This window comes from Martes martes (genome assembly GCF_963455335.1).
Source record: "Martes martes genome assembly, chromosome: 3".
NCBI classification, from domain to species: domain Eukaryota; kingdom Metazoa; phylum Chordata; class Mammalia; order Carnivora; family Mustelidae; genus Martes; species Martes martes.
Genome location: NC_137890.1, coordinates 181,955,898 through 181,972,800, shown reverse-complemented (window position 1 = coordinate 181,972,800; position 16,903 = coordinate 181,955,898). Strand labels below are relative to the sequence as shown.

At 42.6% G+C, this 16,903-nt stretch overlaps 1 protein-coding gene across 1 annotated transcript in view; it reads left to right on the top strand.

The window, feature by feature from the left end:
- Positions 1 to 7,263: 7,263 nt before the first annotated feature.
- FAM117B (family with sequence similarity 117 member B) overlaps positions 7,264 to 16,903 on the top strand; it is a 72,108-nt gene continuing 62,468 nt past the window's right edge. The window contains exon 1 of the mRNA XM_080798116.1: positions 7,264 to 7,937. Within this exon, the coding sequence (XP_080654242.1) occupies positions 7,337 to 7,937 (601 nt within the window). The 5' untranslated portion in view covers positions 7,264 to 7,336. The remainder of the gene's footprint in view (positions 7,938 to 16,903) is intronic.

Genomic DNA, 16,903 nt, shown 5'->3' with positions numbered 1-16,903 from the left:
CTCGCTTTTTTTTTTCCCCTCTAAGATTTTATTTATTTATTTGAGAGAGAGGGAGAGAGCGTGCATGAGCGGGGGTGGGGAGAGCAGAGGGAAAGGGGGAAGCAGACTCCCGACTTAGCAGGGAGACCCATGTGGGGCTCAATCCCAGGACCCTGAGATCATGACCTGAACTGAAGGCAGATGCTTAGCCAACTGAGCCACCCAAGTGCCCCATCCCCCTTGGTTCTTTGCAATAGACTCCTCACCATATTCCTTGCTACTTCCTGCTCCCCAACAAGTCAAGTCATCGGCCACAGTGGCCAGAGGAGATTCCCAGCATGAAAGCAAAGGCAATGGTACTGATAACAAACACAAAACAAATTAAACGAAACTGAAAATATAAGAATTCTTTCATTCTCACATCTTTCTAGGAAGAATTCCATTCTCCCAATCACCCCCCACCCCCACCCCAAGCCTGGGGCTTCTGTTGTGCTGATCAGGATAAATTGGTTGAGGTGCAGATTTAGGTCAGAAAGCCTAGATGGACTCACATTAACAAGGGCAGGAACTGGAATCTTGAAGATGAGAGAAGGAAGCCAACAAAAGAAGAGCCAAGTCCAGATCTGGTCTACTTTCTTGGGGTAATATTCAGAGAGAAGAGAGGTTGGGGAGTAGAACTTAGAAAGATAGATCAAGATTTTTTTTTTTTATCATGTTTACTGAGACTCATACACAGAAATTTCCATTTTGTGCTTATTTCATAGACTTCAGTAAATATTAGACTGCTTTTCATTTTTATATTCAGTATCTGTTGTTTCCTTTAAGTGAGATCTTATGCTGATATGGGCAATGAGTGGGCTCAGCTTTATTTAAAATACACCATAGCACTTAAGATAAAATCTAAAACCCTTACCAGGGCCTAAAAATCTCTAAATCATCTAGCCTCTATTTACCTCTCCAGTCTTCTCTCTGAACTCGTCTCCCCTTTACTGACATTGGTCTTCCTTTGGTTCCTCAAGCACACAGAGCCTTTTCCTTCCATAGTCTCTGCACAGCTATTCCTTGTTTGGAATTTTCTGTCCATGGATGACTCATTCTTATCTTTTATGTCTCATCTAAAATGTCACCTTTTCAGAAAGTGCTTTCCACCTAGCTTAGCTAGATCTCCATTGTTGTTGTTGTTCATGGCACTCTATGGTTTCCTTTGTAGAACTTTTGCAGGTGGTAATTTATTCACATGTGTGGTTATGTGTATGTGCACACATGCCTGTTTTGCTCATTGTCTGTCTTTTGCAGATTTAAATCCAAGAAGACAATGAGCTTGTGGGTTTGTTCATTGCTCTAGAGCCAGTGCCTCATAGTGCTCTGCACAGAGAAGGCTGCCAATGACTATTCGTTGAGTGAACAACAAGCTCTTGTAGAGCTTAACATTGACAAGAAAATACAGATACTGAAGATAATGTCTTATGATGACTACAACAGGGAAGTATGGTGTTACTATGAACTTGAGGAAGCTAATTTAAGGGATACCTGGGTGGCTTAGTCGGTTCAGCATCTGCCTTTGGCTCAGGTCATGATCCCAGGGCCCTGGGATCAAGTTCTACATTGGGCTCCCTGCTCAGCTGGGAGTCTGCTTCTCCCACCCCTCTCCCCACTCATGCTCTCTCTCCCCCCCTTCAAAAATAAATAAATTTTTAAAAAATCTTAAAAAAGAAAAAAGGAAGCTAATTTAAGTGGGGAGCAAGATAATCCAAGCTTTCCTGATCTAGGAACAGCTCAGGAATTGGACTACTAAAGACAGTGAGGAGTGTTCCAGGCAGAGGAAATAATGTGTGAAGGCCTCAGGATGAGAGTATGAAGTATTTGGGGGAACCAGAGAAGACAGTATGCCTGGAGCCTAGAGAGGAAGAGGTGGGCCCATGGAATGTGTGGAAAGCCTTAGGGCTGGGAGCTTTGTCCTAAGAGAAATGGAAAGCTTCCGATGGTAGAGCAAGGTAATTAAGTTTGTAGTTTTAAAAGACTACTACTCTAGATGTGTGGGGAATGGATTACAGGTGAGGAACGGGGAGCCTGGAGAAGTAGGCTGGGTCAAAGATGATCTAGGGTGACTGGCTAGGTAAGTGTAAGAGTAAAACCAGAGAAGATAGAGGCATGGCTAGAGGCGGTGGTGAGCTTGGAAAAGAGTGGTGGATTCACAAAATATTTAGAAGCTAGGGTAGTTAAGATATGGTGAGTCATTGGACTTGCCATAATGGAGCCTGAGAGCCACAGTGACTGCCCCGGTTGTGTTTTAGACTGCTGAGGAGACTGGCACCAGTTACTTAGATGAGGGAAAACTGGAGGAGGAGTCAGTTGTTGTAGGTGGATGAGTGGAGGGAAGATGACAATCCACCTGTGGACAGGGTTTGAGGCACCCGTGAGGTACGCAAGGTGAGATGCCCAGCAGGCGGTTAAATAGATGGCAGTGTGATGGTCAGTGGAATTCTGCATACAAATGGGCCATCGGTCTGGGGAGTGAGTGGAGTCAAGGGCTTGGAATAGAGTCCTGAGGTCCCTTACCATTTAAGGGTCAGAGTGGGAAGAAGCCAGGTAAAATGACCAAGGAGTAGAGAGGTGAGAATAACACCAGAATGTGTGATGCTATGGAAAGCCTTCATGAAATGTTCTTAGACAGGGACACCTGGGTGGCTCAGTCAGTTAAGCGTCTGTCTTTGGCTTAGGTCATAATGCTACAATCCTGGGATCGAGTCCTGCATCAGACTCTTTGCTCTGCGGAGAGACTGCTTCTCCCTCTGCCTGCACTCCCCCTGCTTGTGCTCTCTCTCTCTCTCTCTCTGACAAATAAATAAATGAATAAAATCTTAAAAAAAAAAAAAAGAAATGGTCATAGACAAAAGTCTCTGTGAAGCAGCAGTCAGATTTTGAGGAAGGACATCACTCAGCAATTTAAATTCTGATAATTCTGCTCTTTCATTAGGAAATTGTATACAGTAGTCCCCTCTTATCCAAGGGAGATACATTCCAAGACCCCCAGGGGATGACTAAAATTGCAGATAGTATCAAACCTTATGTACACCATGCTTTTTCCTATATACACATACTTATGATAAAGTTTAATTTATAAATTAGGCAGAGTAAGAGATAAACGATAACTCATAACAAAACAGAAAAACATCCTGCAGTACAAGTTACGTGAATGTGGTCTCTCTCAAAATATACTTACTCACACTTCTTGTGATGATGTGAAATGAAAAGCCTACAAGAGGAGATGAAGTGATATGTCGTAGGCATTGTGACATAGGCTAATAGTGACCTCTAAGTATTTGTCAGAAGTGGGATCATCTGCTTTCAGACTGAGGTTGACTGTTGGTAACTGAAACCATGAAAAGCAAAAACATGGATAAGTGGGGCTATTGTACCAGCATTTCTTGGGGAAGAGAATACCTTCTCAAATCCCAACTTAAAAATGACTATTTTATTTTCATATTAGTATCTTACCCTTCAGTATTTGTTTATAATGCAAAAACTTTTTTTTGTATTATTGCAGTTACAATGGATACATTTTAGTTTTTCCATTTTGAAGTGAAAGGAATTTATGACTTTGTAATTATCATTTTAGTGGCTGTATAATGTTCCATTAGATGACATTTTAGAGAGTTACAAAAGGATATGTCTGACTTCACTAAAACTAAAGAAGAAAAAGAAAACTACAGGAAGATAAACTTTTTCTCAGAATCCACCCTCCTTTACCAAAACAAGATCACTTAAAAAAAATTTTTTTTAAGTAGATGCCACACCCTGTGTGGAGCCCAACACACCATGAGGTCCAACATGGGGCTCAAACTCATGACCCTGAGATCAGGAGTTGGCTACTTAGCCAACTGTGCCACACAGGTAACCTAAAAAGATCATTTTAAAGAGTTAAGAAAACACAGAAGCAAATGAGCCTATCAGTAATATTGTCTTCTGGAGTTTAAATACAGATAAACCAATTTCAATATGACGCTTTTTCAATTTCATACATAAGTTGAATGATATCATAAGAACAGGGTTAAACCAGAGGGAGACATGTTTATTCTGTTGATCCTTGAAATACAGTGACTTACTTCATAAACTGGGAAACTGAAGACCAGTATACCACCTTGATGTACATTGTTCTGAATCTTCAACAACAGGGCAAGAGTAAATGATGCTTTTATGCATTGACATTAAATCTTAAAAACAAGGGCACCTGGCTGGCTTAGTCAGTAAAGTACACAATTTTTTTTTTTTTTAATTTATCTGACAGAGAGAGAGCACAAGCAGGGGGAGGAGCAGAGGAAGAGGGAGAAGCAGACTCCCCATCAAGCAAGGAGCCCAATGTGGGGCTCTATCCCGGGATGCTAGGATCACCATCCAAGATGAAGGCAGACACCCAACTGACTGAGCCACCCAGATGCCCGGAGTATGCAATTCTTGATCTCAAGGTTGTGAGTTCAAGGCCACATTGGGCGTGGATCCTACTTAAAAAAAAATATATATATATATATATATGTGTGTGTGTGTGTGTGTGTATTTTTAAAGATTTTATTTATTTATTTATTTATTTGAAAGACAGAGATCACAAGTAGGCAGAAAGGCAGGCAGAGAGAGAGAGACAGACAGACAGACAGGGGAGGAAGTAAGCTCCCTGCTGAGCAGAGAGCCCAATGCGGGGCTCGATCCCAGGATCCTGGGATCATGACCTGAGCCAAAGGCAGAGGCTTTAACCCACTGAGCCACCCAGACACCCCTAAAAAAAAATCTTAAAACAACAGACTGAAGAGTTCTAAGGTATCCAAGAACTGTACACACACACAGATATATAAACATACGTGTGTATGTGTGTGTGTATATATATATCTATATATATATATAGATATATATATATATAGATATATATATATAGCTTTCTTTGATGACTTCACACCTTCAAAGTTTTATTTACAAGCCATCACAAATATCCTTCAGTACAAAAGGGCTAAAATGGTTAATACCTGCTTTCATTTGTTTCAAGTTAACCCCTAAACTGATGAGTGAGGTAAGCTGAAAAAGAGGCATTTTCTGGAACTGTAGAGTTTTCTCTATAAGAAACATGACTAGAAGCAGAAGGTGAACTCATGATTGATCCAAGGACACTTTAACTCTTTGATCTAATGAGATTATGTGTTGAATTCAGCACATTAGCTCAGGAAAGCTAAAAGTCTCTTGCTCCTACAAATAGCTCTCTGGTTTGGTGACATCAAAAGTAATTGATCAGGCACATCTGAAACAATGTAACATTGTGTATCAACTATACTCCAAATTTTTTTATTTAAAAAGAAAAATAACGCACTGAGGATGGAGGGATTAATTAAAAGGGTAAGCAAAAATATAATAATCTTGAACTCATCAGGAAAAGAAAAATTGATCAGGAAGCCCCAAATATGGGGGCTGCTGAACTCCCTCAGTTTAATTCAGTTAAGTTTGTATTGAGCTCCTGCTTTGTGCAGGACAAAAGTGTCAGATACAGTGACCATGACATCTTTATTTAAAGGTTTATTTTTTCTCTTACTCATTGTTTTAAGATGGGGACCTCACTATCTGCGTGGATCTTGTTGGCAGTTTTCTGTGTGTCCTGTCTCATGAGCAGCTGTTTCTGTCTTACCACAGGTTGTTGGGAACCCTAGTGATACAAGATCTATTCAGAGCACCAGCCGGCTTAAGGCAGGTTCATGGGCCAAGGGCTTGGGGTCCTTTTTGTGATAAGGGGAGAGCGGAGGAATGGGTGATAAGGAGAGAGGTAGGCCTCTGAACCCCAGGGAGGCTCTGGAATTACTGAGTATCTTCTATGCACTATATTCTCATTTAACCCTTGGTTAGTTATCATAATTATATGAAGGAGATGGTTCTGCATTTTACAGATAAGGACACTGGCTAGGGATCTGTCTATCTAAGGTTACGGAGTAAGTGGTGGGTCTGGGATCTTCGAAGGCTTTCCTCCACAGTGCACAGTGTCCCAGTAGAATTTCAGGTCCAGAGTGAATCATACTGTGCCCTTCACTTTCACATTTTTACAAGACGAAGTCTGTATAGAATGCACATCTAATAACCTAGTAAAAGAGGTCATGGGCAGGCAATTTGTAACCTGAGAAGTCAAGTCAGTATGTAGTGTTGGGTCTAACTTTCCTTTTTTGGGGGGGGGGTAGTCTTGATAAGGAGCTCCTAAGATTATTTTAGACTAGTGTTATTGCGTGTCTCCCTAAGTTCTTGCCCATACTACAAACACGTTTCCTTCATTAGACAAAAATATGAATTTATAGGAGCGCAGTTCTGTCTGAAATGACAATGTATCAAATAAATCCCTTTGCAAACTATGCCACTTTACAAACTGGTAAGGTAGCACACATCTTCCCAAGGTATCGCGGAACTGTGAAGTAGCTGATTAAAATAAATTCTTGATGCCTGGAGATACAGGAAGGTAGCGATAGCACTTGGTAACTGGACTTCGTAGCCACAATCTAAAACCGCATTCTAACCAGCAATTTTAATCTTTCTGAGATCTGCCTCTTTGTAGAGATTTAAACAAAAAAACCAAAAGGGGTCGAGATGTAAAATGCAAATAGAATCAATTAAATTTCTCCTCTGGGCTCTGTCCAAACGTTGACGGAATTAGGACAGAACAAAAAGGGATGCACTTCCACTCCCTCTGAGCTCTAAAACTGAGGTAAGAAATTAGTTATGGGGAAAAGACTTCAGACATCCTTGGGACCGCTCTGGGTCGGGACATTCCCTTTGGCAATATTCCAGAGTCTGAGTCCCCAGGGCTCCCCCCAGTGGGAAGGGAAAGACGCGCGTGGCCAGGCGCGCGTACGCGTACATTCACGTGTACACACACATACACACGCGCGCGCGCGCACACATTACACATACACACGGCCTGTTTCCTCCGCTCCCCTTTCCCCAGGGGGCGGGGTCTCTTTCTCTTTAAAGAGCAGACGGTCTCGGCGCAAACCCAGGCTCTCTAAGGCCCCGGGGGCCCGAGACCCGAGCTGCTAGCAGCCAATGGGCGCGGCGGAGCGGCTCGAGCGCGGCTGACGCTACACCAATGGGCGTTCGCGGGGGGCGGGGGCAGCGGAGGAGACACTATTGTTGATGAGCAGGAGCGGCGGCGGCGGCGGTGGCGGCGGCTGCACCACCTCGTTGCTGCCGGCCGCGGCCCGGGCGCCCCTTGCTCCCCGGATTCCGGCTTCGTCACCCCGTCGCGGGGACCTTCCCTCCGGCCTCGAGAATCCAACCCCTGCAACCCAACAACAACAACCCCCCCCGTCTCGCCCAGTCACCGGGAAGGGGGGGGACCATGTCCCAGCGGGTGAGGCGCAATGGGTCCCCCACGCCGGCCGGCTCCCTCGGGGGCGGTGCGGTCGCCACGGCCGGGGGAGCCGGGAGCCGCCTGCAACCCATGAGGGCGACGGTTCCGTTCCAGCTGAAGCAGCAGCAGCAACATGGCAGCCCCACGCGGAGCAACGGCGGCGGCGGCGGCAACAACGGCGGCTGCTGTGGTGGCGCCTCAGGCCCCTCAGGCGGCGGCGGCGGCGGCGGCGGCGGGGGCCCGCGCACCGCCTCGCGCAGCACAAGCCCCACGCGCGGCGGCGGGAATGCGGCCGCGCGCACTAGCCCCACAGTGGCCACGCAGACGGGCGCGTCCGCGACGTCCACGCGAGGCACCAGCCCCACGCGCGGCACCGCGCCCGGGGCTCGCGGGAGCCCCCCACGGCCACAGCCCCCACCGCCGCTGCTGGGCACCGTGTCGTCGCCTTGCTCGTCGCCCACCCACCTGTGGACTGGCGAGGTGAGCGCGGCCCCACCCCCAACCCGCGTCCGGCACCGGAGAAGGTCCCCGGAGCAGAGCCGTAGTTCCCCGGAGAGGAGGAGCCCAAGCGCCCCGGTTTGCAAAGCAGGTACGTGCTGGGTACCGCGCGGCGGGAAGGGGTCCTGGGCGCGCGCTGCTTTCGCGCGGGGACTGCGGCGCTACCGCGGAGCGGGACGGCCGGGGGCGGGACTGGGGGCGGGGTCCGGGTGGTGCGGTGCCGCCTTCCCGGGGCGAGCCCGGCGCGGTCTGCACGGTTCCCCGGTTGTCTCATTCACGGCTCTGCCGACCTTGCGCGGGTCGGGGATAGTGCAGGTGGGGCCGCTAACCTTGTGGTCCCGCTGAGACGTGTTAATGATAAACCTGGGATTCTGGCCGCCGACGGGTTACCGCTCGCCCTCCGTTGAGGGTGAGGCTGGGAGTGGTTTGTCGCTTTGTTTAGGTGATATGGTTAATGTCAGTATAGCACATGTCTGCTGCGAAGTATTTCTCTTTCGCAAAACAGTTTCAGATTGTACAGATCGAATTCATTAGCATAGCAGATTTGGATCCCTGAAGACAGGGGAGGCTGGGAGCGTTGTGGGCATTTCCTAAGACCTGATAAGTGGGTAGCAAGAAACAAGTTAAGGAATATTCCTTTGGAAGGATTATGGGCTTTATCGTAGAGTCTGGGTGTATTTCTGAAATACTGATACTGTTTAGATGTAAAACCATTTATTTGTTTTATTTTAAAAAACCCACCGTTTTACTATTTTAGGGACCAAAAAACCCTGTTGTCTTTCTTTGTACTTGGGAGCTTTCCTGGAAAAGGTTCTGAATGGAGCTGTTTGGTTCCGCTGGCGTCATTCATAAAAAGTAACTAAAAAAGAAATTCAAATTGTGAAAGTGGAGAAATATTTGTCATCTGATTGCCTTCGTTTTAGAATCTGCTGGGAAAAAAAAAGTGGTGGTTTTTAGCTTATGCAGTTATACTACAGACATGTAGCTTTGTTTTTCCCAGGCCAAGAGAATGTCTTAAGAATCTTTGAGACAGAATTACTGGAAATTTCAGGAAACTTAGTACAGTACTTCCCAACCAAATAAAAGAGATTATTAAGTGGTTTCAAGGGTCCCTTCAGAAATGCAGGGAGCAGGATGAATCTTTCTTACTGTTATTTTATCAAAGAGTTTAGACAGTGGATACGTTTTTCAGAGAGATTGCCCTGGAAAGTGATCAATAGTGTTTCCTAATTAGAAAAAGACTGTTTTAAACTTCGAAAATGCAGGGTTTTTTTCAACGTCAATTGTTAAAAGTACTAGAATCTTCCTCCTCCTCAAATAATAGTTACCACATTACTGAGCTCCTGCTATATGTTTGGTGATTTACCTACAAGACCTCATTTTAACTCTCAGGGTAGGTTTCAGAGATTAAGTAACAAGTGGTAAAGTTGATACTTGAATTCTGCTGGGTGATACTCCAAAACCATGTCTTTTACATCAAGAGGGTAGCTTCATGTTGCGTAAGATAGAACCTGGGTATATATAACACAGCAAAATTACACGTGCCTAGGTTTTGAAGCATCTCTTAGGTGTACCTGGTGAACACGATTACTTCAGTTTGCCTTCAGCCGGCATAGTGTGGAAAGTGGAAGGGAAGAAGGAGGTGGTGACCCCAGTCTGATAACAAAATGTGGCTACCTGCTCAACTGTGTGCCCCTTGAAGCAGAGCAGCAACCTGAGGAGAGCCTGGTTAAATTAAGTATTGGCAAAGAGTGGAGGAAGGTGTTCTTTTTTTCTGCTCTTTAGGACTCTTTTTTTCTGGAATCTCAGTCTCCTCATGTACTCCCTCTTCATGTTTCCCAAAGCTCCCTGGTCCCAGATCTGTCATTCCATTCATTCTGTAAAATTAACCCTTCTCAGAAGATTGCCGTCTCCCCACTGAAACCAAAAAACACAAGCCAGAAAATAAAAACTTCTCCTCTCGCACAGCACGCTGAACTGACTAGATGTGAAAGGAGTCATGTCTGTCATTAAGTTACACTGAAGTGAATGTCTGATAGCTTCCTTCCCAGGAATGTCTTGTTTCACTCTAGTGAGTTTTTATGCAGAGTACAACTTTCAGATTTCAAGTCTTCATAGCACAAACTAGATAATTTGCTGTTTTCTTCAGACTAAATCTGGAAGGAGAGAAGAGGGAAAAAGGAGAATCTTTTTAATCGCCGAGACTCCCTTTTTGATTAAAGGAGAATTATCACCAGTTTCCAGCCTCAGTGAAATGTACAAATCCTTACAGGTAGTGGGAAAGGGTCTATAGTTTTATAAACCTCATATTCCAGGGACCATCTAGATAAGGCTCCAACTTCAAGGTGTCTCTGATGCCCTAACCTTTTAGGGAATCCAGTATCTGAGTTGAAGGTGTCAGAGTCTTTAGAGGGGCATCCCTATTCTTCCACATTCCTACCCGGTTGCTTTATTTTCCCAGGGTTAAAGATAATCATTTGTTAATCCAGAACTTTCTTCTCTTGACTACTATAAAGTAATCCAAGCACCTATTCCTGACATATTTTAAACTTCTCACCTTCAGTGCCTGCCATCTCCATGGCAAACTGGTTTGCCATTAGGAACTGAGAAATGCTTAGAGAGGGTAACTAGGCAACAGTGTTAACTATAGATAAAATGAGGAAGGAAAAAAATGAGGAAGAAGGTGAGGTTTGTTTTTGTGCTTTCCCTCCTTTTATCTTAATAAAATGCCAAATAGGCATATTACAAGTGGAGAGGTGGCATATTAGAATAGGCTTTGGATAGACAGTCTGGGTTTAATATCAGTTTTCCACCACTTAGAAGCCATATGATATGGGGAAGTGAATAACTTTCTAACCCTTGACTTTCTTATCTGTAGGTGATAATGGAGGATATCTACTTCATATGGTGGTAAGGATTAAATGAAAGGAAATTGAAAAATACTCAGCACAGTACCTTGGTATAAAAGTTAGATATTGTGTATCCTATTAGTTTTGCTTCTAGTTTTAGTGGATGTAACATAAATTTGCCAGTGTAGGCTTAGTTTTCATGGTTGTATACAGTTTCACATTGGAGAGGATATTGCCTGTGAGCATCCAGAACTGTAGTTCAGGTGTGGTCTGTGCTTCATCTGTATCAGAATTACTTAGGGTCCTTGCTACAAATGCAGACTTTGAAAGTCCCCCACCACAGGCCCCTGTGATTTTGTTATGCGCCAAATTAGAAAAGCAGGCACTAGAAACCCCAAAGGAAAATAGTTTGAAAACTCATCGCAGAAAAGAACACTAGTGCAGTGTGTAAAAATTATTTTTGCAGTGTGGCTGATATGTACGTAGCAATATGTGTTTTTACTCATTTTCTGCTTACTTGTACACATTATGTTATGTATGAATTTGGTTGTTTATTGGGGTGAGGGAGTGGCAAGAGCAGCAACAAGAGGTGGCCTTCTCTGGACTGATAATCAGGAGGTCGGTTACCAGGACTTCATATCTGTGGCATCTTAGACTTCTGCTTTCTAGTACTTTGTGAAATATGCAGCTTTAGGAATTCAGTGTTTCTCTAACTTTTGGAGGATGGATGCTAACTTCATACCTTCAGGGGAATCCTTTTGGTTTGTTATGTCTGTATTTTACAGTTTGAAGATGAGGCAAAGTGGAACCTTACTATTAGTTCAACATCTTGGCTGGCAGAATTTACATTTGATTCAGTTCTGTAAGGGCGCCTGGTTCGCTCAGTCGGTTAAATGTCTGCCTTCAGCTCAGGTCATGATCGCAGGGTTGTGAGATTGAGCTCTATGTTGGGCTCCATTCTGGGCGTGGAGCCTGCTTAAGATTCTTTCTCTCCCTTTCCCTCCGCTCCTCTCCACCCTCCTGTCTCTTAAAAAAAGGAGGGGGGGAGGATACTAGTCATGTTTACAGTAGAGGATTGCCAGAAGAATAAAATCCTTTTAAACTCTATGTGGTTATAGAAATCTCTCAGTATTGGCCATTTTCATTTCATCTTTATCATCCTCATCATCCAAGGGTTTAGACATTTGGGGGTAATTTGTTAGTGGTAGTAGTATTCTTAAGATGTGTAGCATTTATAATTACTTAGGATGAGTAGAACATGGATTTGAGATGGGAGAGACTATAGGATAGTAACTAAGGCCTCGAGCATGTGAATTTAAGTGCTGAAGAAGTGGGAATGGCAAGGGTAAAAGAGGGTGAGGAGACTTGGATTTGGTAAACCTGTTGGACATGGGGATTGAGAAAGAGGTGTTGAGGATAATTGGTTGGTTGATGGTACTAATTGTGATAATACAGGAGGGAGTGCAAGCTTGTGAAAAGAAAACGAACAAAGTTTAATTTAAATGTTTAGTTTGTCTTCTCAGGAAATCCAGGTAATTGCCTAGATTGTGGCAAATACAGTTTTAGAACTCAGGAGTGCGGTTTGAATTGGGGCAGAAAGTTGGGACTCACTGATGTCAGTTCAGTAAACAGTCATTTAACATGCACTTCGTGCAGGCATTCGCATGTGGGCAATGCTTGAAATGATGAGAATGGGTCAGATGATGGGGAGAATGCTCAGGATAGAACTCTGGGAGAAAACTAGCATTTTAAGGGTAGAAAGAAAAGCCAGTGAGAAGCATGAGAATGGAAGGAGGACAAATGGTAGAATAGTGTTGAGAAAGCCAAAAGGAAGATTGGATTTCAAGGAGGGGATGATAAAGATTTTAAAATTCTGTGAAGAGAACAAGTAGGGTGACCCTGGAGAATAGGCTTTTGAATTTGATGATTCAGATGATCATCAGTTGATGATGGCTGAGAGAAAGTAGTTTGTGGGGGACAGAAATTGGATTAAAGTGGTTATTAAGTAAGGGTAATGAGGGGAGCCTGGGTGGCTCAGTGGGTTAGAGCCTCTGTTTTCAGCTCAGGTCATGATCCCAGGGTTCTGTGATTGAGCCCTGCATGGGACTCTTCTGCTTGGCGGGGAGCCTGCTTCCCCCCCCCCCCCCCGCCCCGCCTGCCTCTCTGACTGCTTGTGATCTCTGTCAAATAAATGAATAAAATATTTAAAAGAAAAAAGTAAGGGTAATGATTTAAAAATTACTCTTAAGGAGTGCAATTTTCTCTTATGTCACTGAAAGGAAGGAAAGTGACAAAACAGGATGAAGAGTTGAGCTAAGGTTCATTTGTTTGTTTATAGAGTGGGGAAATTTTATGCATGTTTTTTAGGTGTGGGGAAAGGATTCAGGGGAGAATGAGACTGCTAGTGTAAGAGAAAATGAAAATAGTAGATGGACCGGGGTCATGGAGAATGTGAGCAGCAGTGGGATCTAGCTCACCCAGTCTGGAAATCTCAGACATGACTAAGGACACTTCTTTCTCCGAGAATAAGAAGGTGGTGAGGGTGGGTTAAAATGACAACTTTAGCAAGAGAAGGGAAGGAAGCAGTAGAAGGGAAGGAAGTTGAGAAAGTCAGCTACTTGTGTGTCCACACTCCCTGAAGAAAAGAAAATGGCATAATTGTCGAATACTATGTTTTTATATTTAAATTTTGTTTTTATCAAAGTACATTTATATAATTAAAAATATCAAATAGCACTGGGGTCCCTGGCTGGCTTAGTCGGTAGAGCATGTGATTTTTGATCTTGGGGTTGTGAGTTCAAGCCCCATATTGGGTGTAGAGATTACTTAAAGAAGAAAAAAATCAAATAACACTGAACTTAAAATCAAATAAGATGTTTTCTGGTCACATCTCTCTACTCCTACCTCCTGCCCCGAGAGACAGTCCCTTTCAACTCTTAGTACTCTTTGTTTCTGGGGAAACTTTTTAAATCACTTCTCCTTTCTGTTGTCTGTTGTATCTTTTTGAAACTCCTGCTATGTGGGACCCCTGGGATTGAACTACTACTACTTTTCTTATTTCTGTCCTAGTTTATCTTTTTGTTCTTTTTTCTAGCGGTTTTATTTTATCTTCTGTCCTCTAAATGGTTTTTAAATCTTGGTTATATTTTCGTTTTTTCAAGAGAATTTACCTTGTGTGATTGTCAGGGTCTACTAAAAATGTTTATACAAGGTGTAAATACCCTCAAAGTTGCCCTCTGCATTATCTTCAGAGTTCTTTTTGTCTTGAACTTTTCTTCTGTCATGTTGAAAAGTAGTTTTCTATTAATATTTAAATAAGACCCAAAAATGCTGATTAGGTGTTCTGACTGGCTAGGTCAGGATGGTGGACTGGGGGATCTTACAAGAGAATGATGACAAAGGACTCTCTAGTGTAGGTTTTCTGCCAGGTTTCCCAGGGAAGGGTTCTACAATATCATGCCTGAGGTTAAGTCCAGAGTCGGCCTAGTTAATCTCTCTAAAGCAGTTTTTCCCAGTCTTTTTGCTTGGGGGATAATTCTGTTTCTCAAGGAACTCCTGCTTTCATGGTCACCAAGCTGAGATATAATGGTATGGTGGTAATTAATACACTGAAGACAGACTGATTTCTCTGTGGATCTTTTTGACCAATGTGTTATAAGTTTATTCATTTTGTATAATTTGCCCCGCTACCTTTTCTTGGGGAAAAACAGTTTAGCTCACCTTTCTTGAAATCAGTCTTCCTTCTTTTCTCTCTCACCCCTCTTTTCTTCACTCCTTCCTTTCTTTCCTCTCTTTCCGCCTCTCTCCCCTCATCTTTTCCTCCCCTCTCCCCCTCTCTTTCAAGCTCCATGCCCACCATGGGGCTCAGACTCGTGACCCCAAAATCAAGAGTTGCGTGCTCCACTGACTGAGCCAGCCAGGCACCCCAGTCTCTTTCCCTTTCATAGATTTTTAAAAATTCCTAAGACAACCACAATACATTTTGCTAATTTTTCTAAAGGTAGACTCAGTAGTGAAGTTAGTAAAGTTGGTTTTTACAATATGAAAATTTATTGACAAAGGTATATAATAAAGCTGTGGAAACCATAACCCAAGATAATATGAAAAAACAGCCCGAGACACAATTTGTGTAATAGTTTGAAAGAATTCTTTCCAAGTAATGTGATCTGTCTCAAATATAAGTTATGCAGAATTGTACACATCTGTTGGTTCCTTGGTCTCTTTTTTATACACTAAAAGTGATGTTTCAGAAATAAAAACAAAATTTATCTCTTTAAGGCAATACATGTACAGTTTTGCTGTTACAAATACTCAATTCTGGGTTGAACTTGAAGTGAGCACACCCACATTTCATTTTCAAATGAAATGAAACATTTCTGTCCTTGCTCTTGATGCTTGTTAAACAAGAAAAAGTTTGTTTATTCATATAAGAAGTTGAAAATGCAGCAAATTATTCATTGCTTTACTGTGAATGGCAAGGCACTTTTCTTTGCACAGAAATCTAGAACTTCTGTTGGACAGTTCAGGAAGTTTTGGGTTGAATTAAAATCAGATTGCAGCTAATTTATCACTTAATATATCTGCGTTCAAAACTTGGTTGAAACATCTTTTCTGATGTTGTCTTTTTTCCTGTCTGTTGTCCTTGGGGGCTGTACCTTTCTATTCCTTCAGTATTGCAGGAGTATAATAGAAGAGCTTTCTGTTAAAGGCTTGCATACAGTGGAGGTGAAATTACCTATAGTTTATTCCAAAAAAACCTACATGAAATTTTTAGTTGACCACTCTTCTTTATGAGCTAGTGTAAAATTCTTCTGGGAGTAAACTTAAGTATTTTTGGGGGTTTTTGCTCTTAAAGAGCTGATTTTGTAGTTGTATGTTACAGTCTGCCTACCAGCATATATTCCTCCCCCCGCTTTCCTTTCTTTCTCTGCAGATAATATGTACATGTGGTGAAAAAAATTATAAATTGTAAAAGAAAATAGTCTTCTCCAGACGTGTCTTTAAGTTCATTATTTTCAGAGAAATTCAGTTAGCTGTTGTATTATTCCAGAGTTATTCTGTGGCATATACAAGTATGAATATGTGTGTCTGTGTTTACAGGGTTATTTACCATTTATTATTACATCAGGCTTTTTAAAAAACATTTATTTACTTATTTCTAAAGATTTTATTTATTTATTTGAGAGAGATCACAAGTAGGCAGAGAGGCAGGCAGGGGTGGGGGGAAGCAGGCCCCCGCTGAGCAGAGAGCCCCATGTGGGGCTCGATCCCAGGACCCTGAGAGCATGACCTGAGCCGAAGGCAGAGGCTTAACCCGCTGAACCACCCAGATGCCCTTTTTTTGAACATTTAGATCATTTCCAGTCTTCTGCTGTTCAGTGGCACATTATGTTAGATATTCTTGTTTATACTTCTTTGTGTACTTAAGAGTTTATCTGTAGGACGAATGCTTAGAAATGAAATTTCTTGGCTAGAGATATACATTTTTCTTTCTTTTGTCAAGTATATGTCAGGACTTGGTATCAGTTCATACTTGACTTCCAGGAGCCTGTTTTTCCCCCCCACCCTGTCTTCCTTTGGATTACTATTTTATTTAAGATTGCATTTTATCTCCACTATTAGTTATTAGTTATATCTCATCTTAGTATGTTGTTAGTGGTTGCACTCAAGCAGCACTGTCCAAGAGAACTTCCTACAGTGATGGCTATGTTCTGTATCTGTGTTGTCTAATATTTCATGTTATAATCTTCTGTTAATACACTTCCATTTCCTGCCTCCTAAATATTCTGCTTCTCTGTTATAAATCCTATAATACATTGTTACTGTTTTTACTTTAGATGAATATCTTTCATAAGCAATTAAAAATAAGAAAAAATCTTTTATATTTACTCATTTTTACGTTTTCAGTACTCTCAAATTGTGTGAAAAAGAGTGGTTGTAGTGTGAATGAAAAAGGGCTTATTTGAGAAGCAAATAATTGATAGGACTTGTTAACTGATTACATTTGAGGGATGAGGGAAATGAGAGAGCATAATGAAGGCTGAGATTTTTGCCCTAATTGGGTGATTAAGTTAATAATGTTCATGACAACTGGTTTCAAAAATGCTACTATATTCTACAGGCATACAGAGTAGATCGTACACTTTTGGAGCATGGTGCACTGACACTTTTAATAATAACATGGACATTTTGGAAGATAAAAAAATTT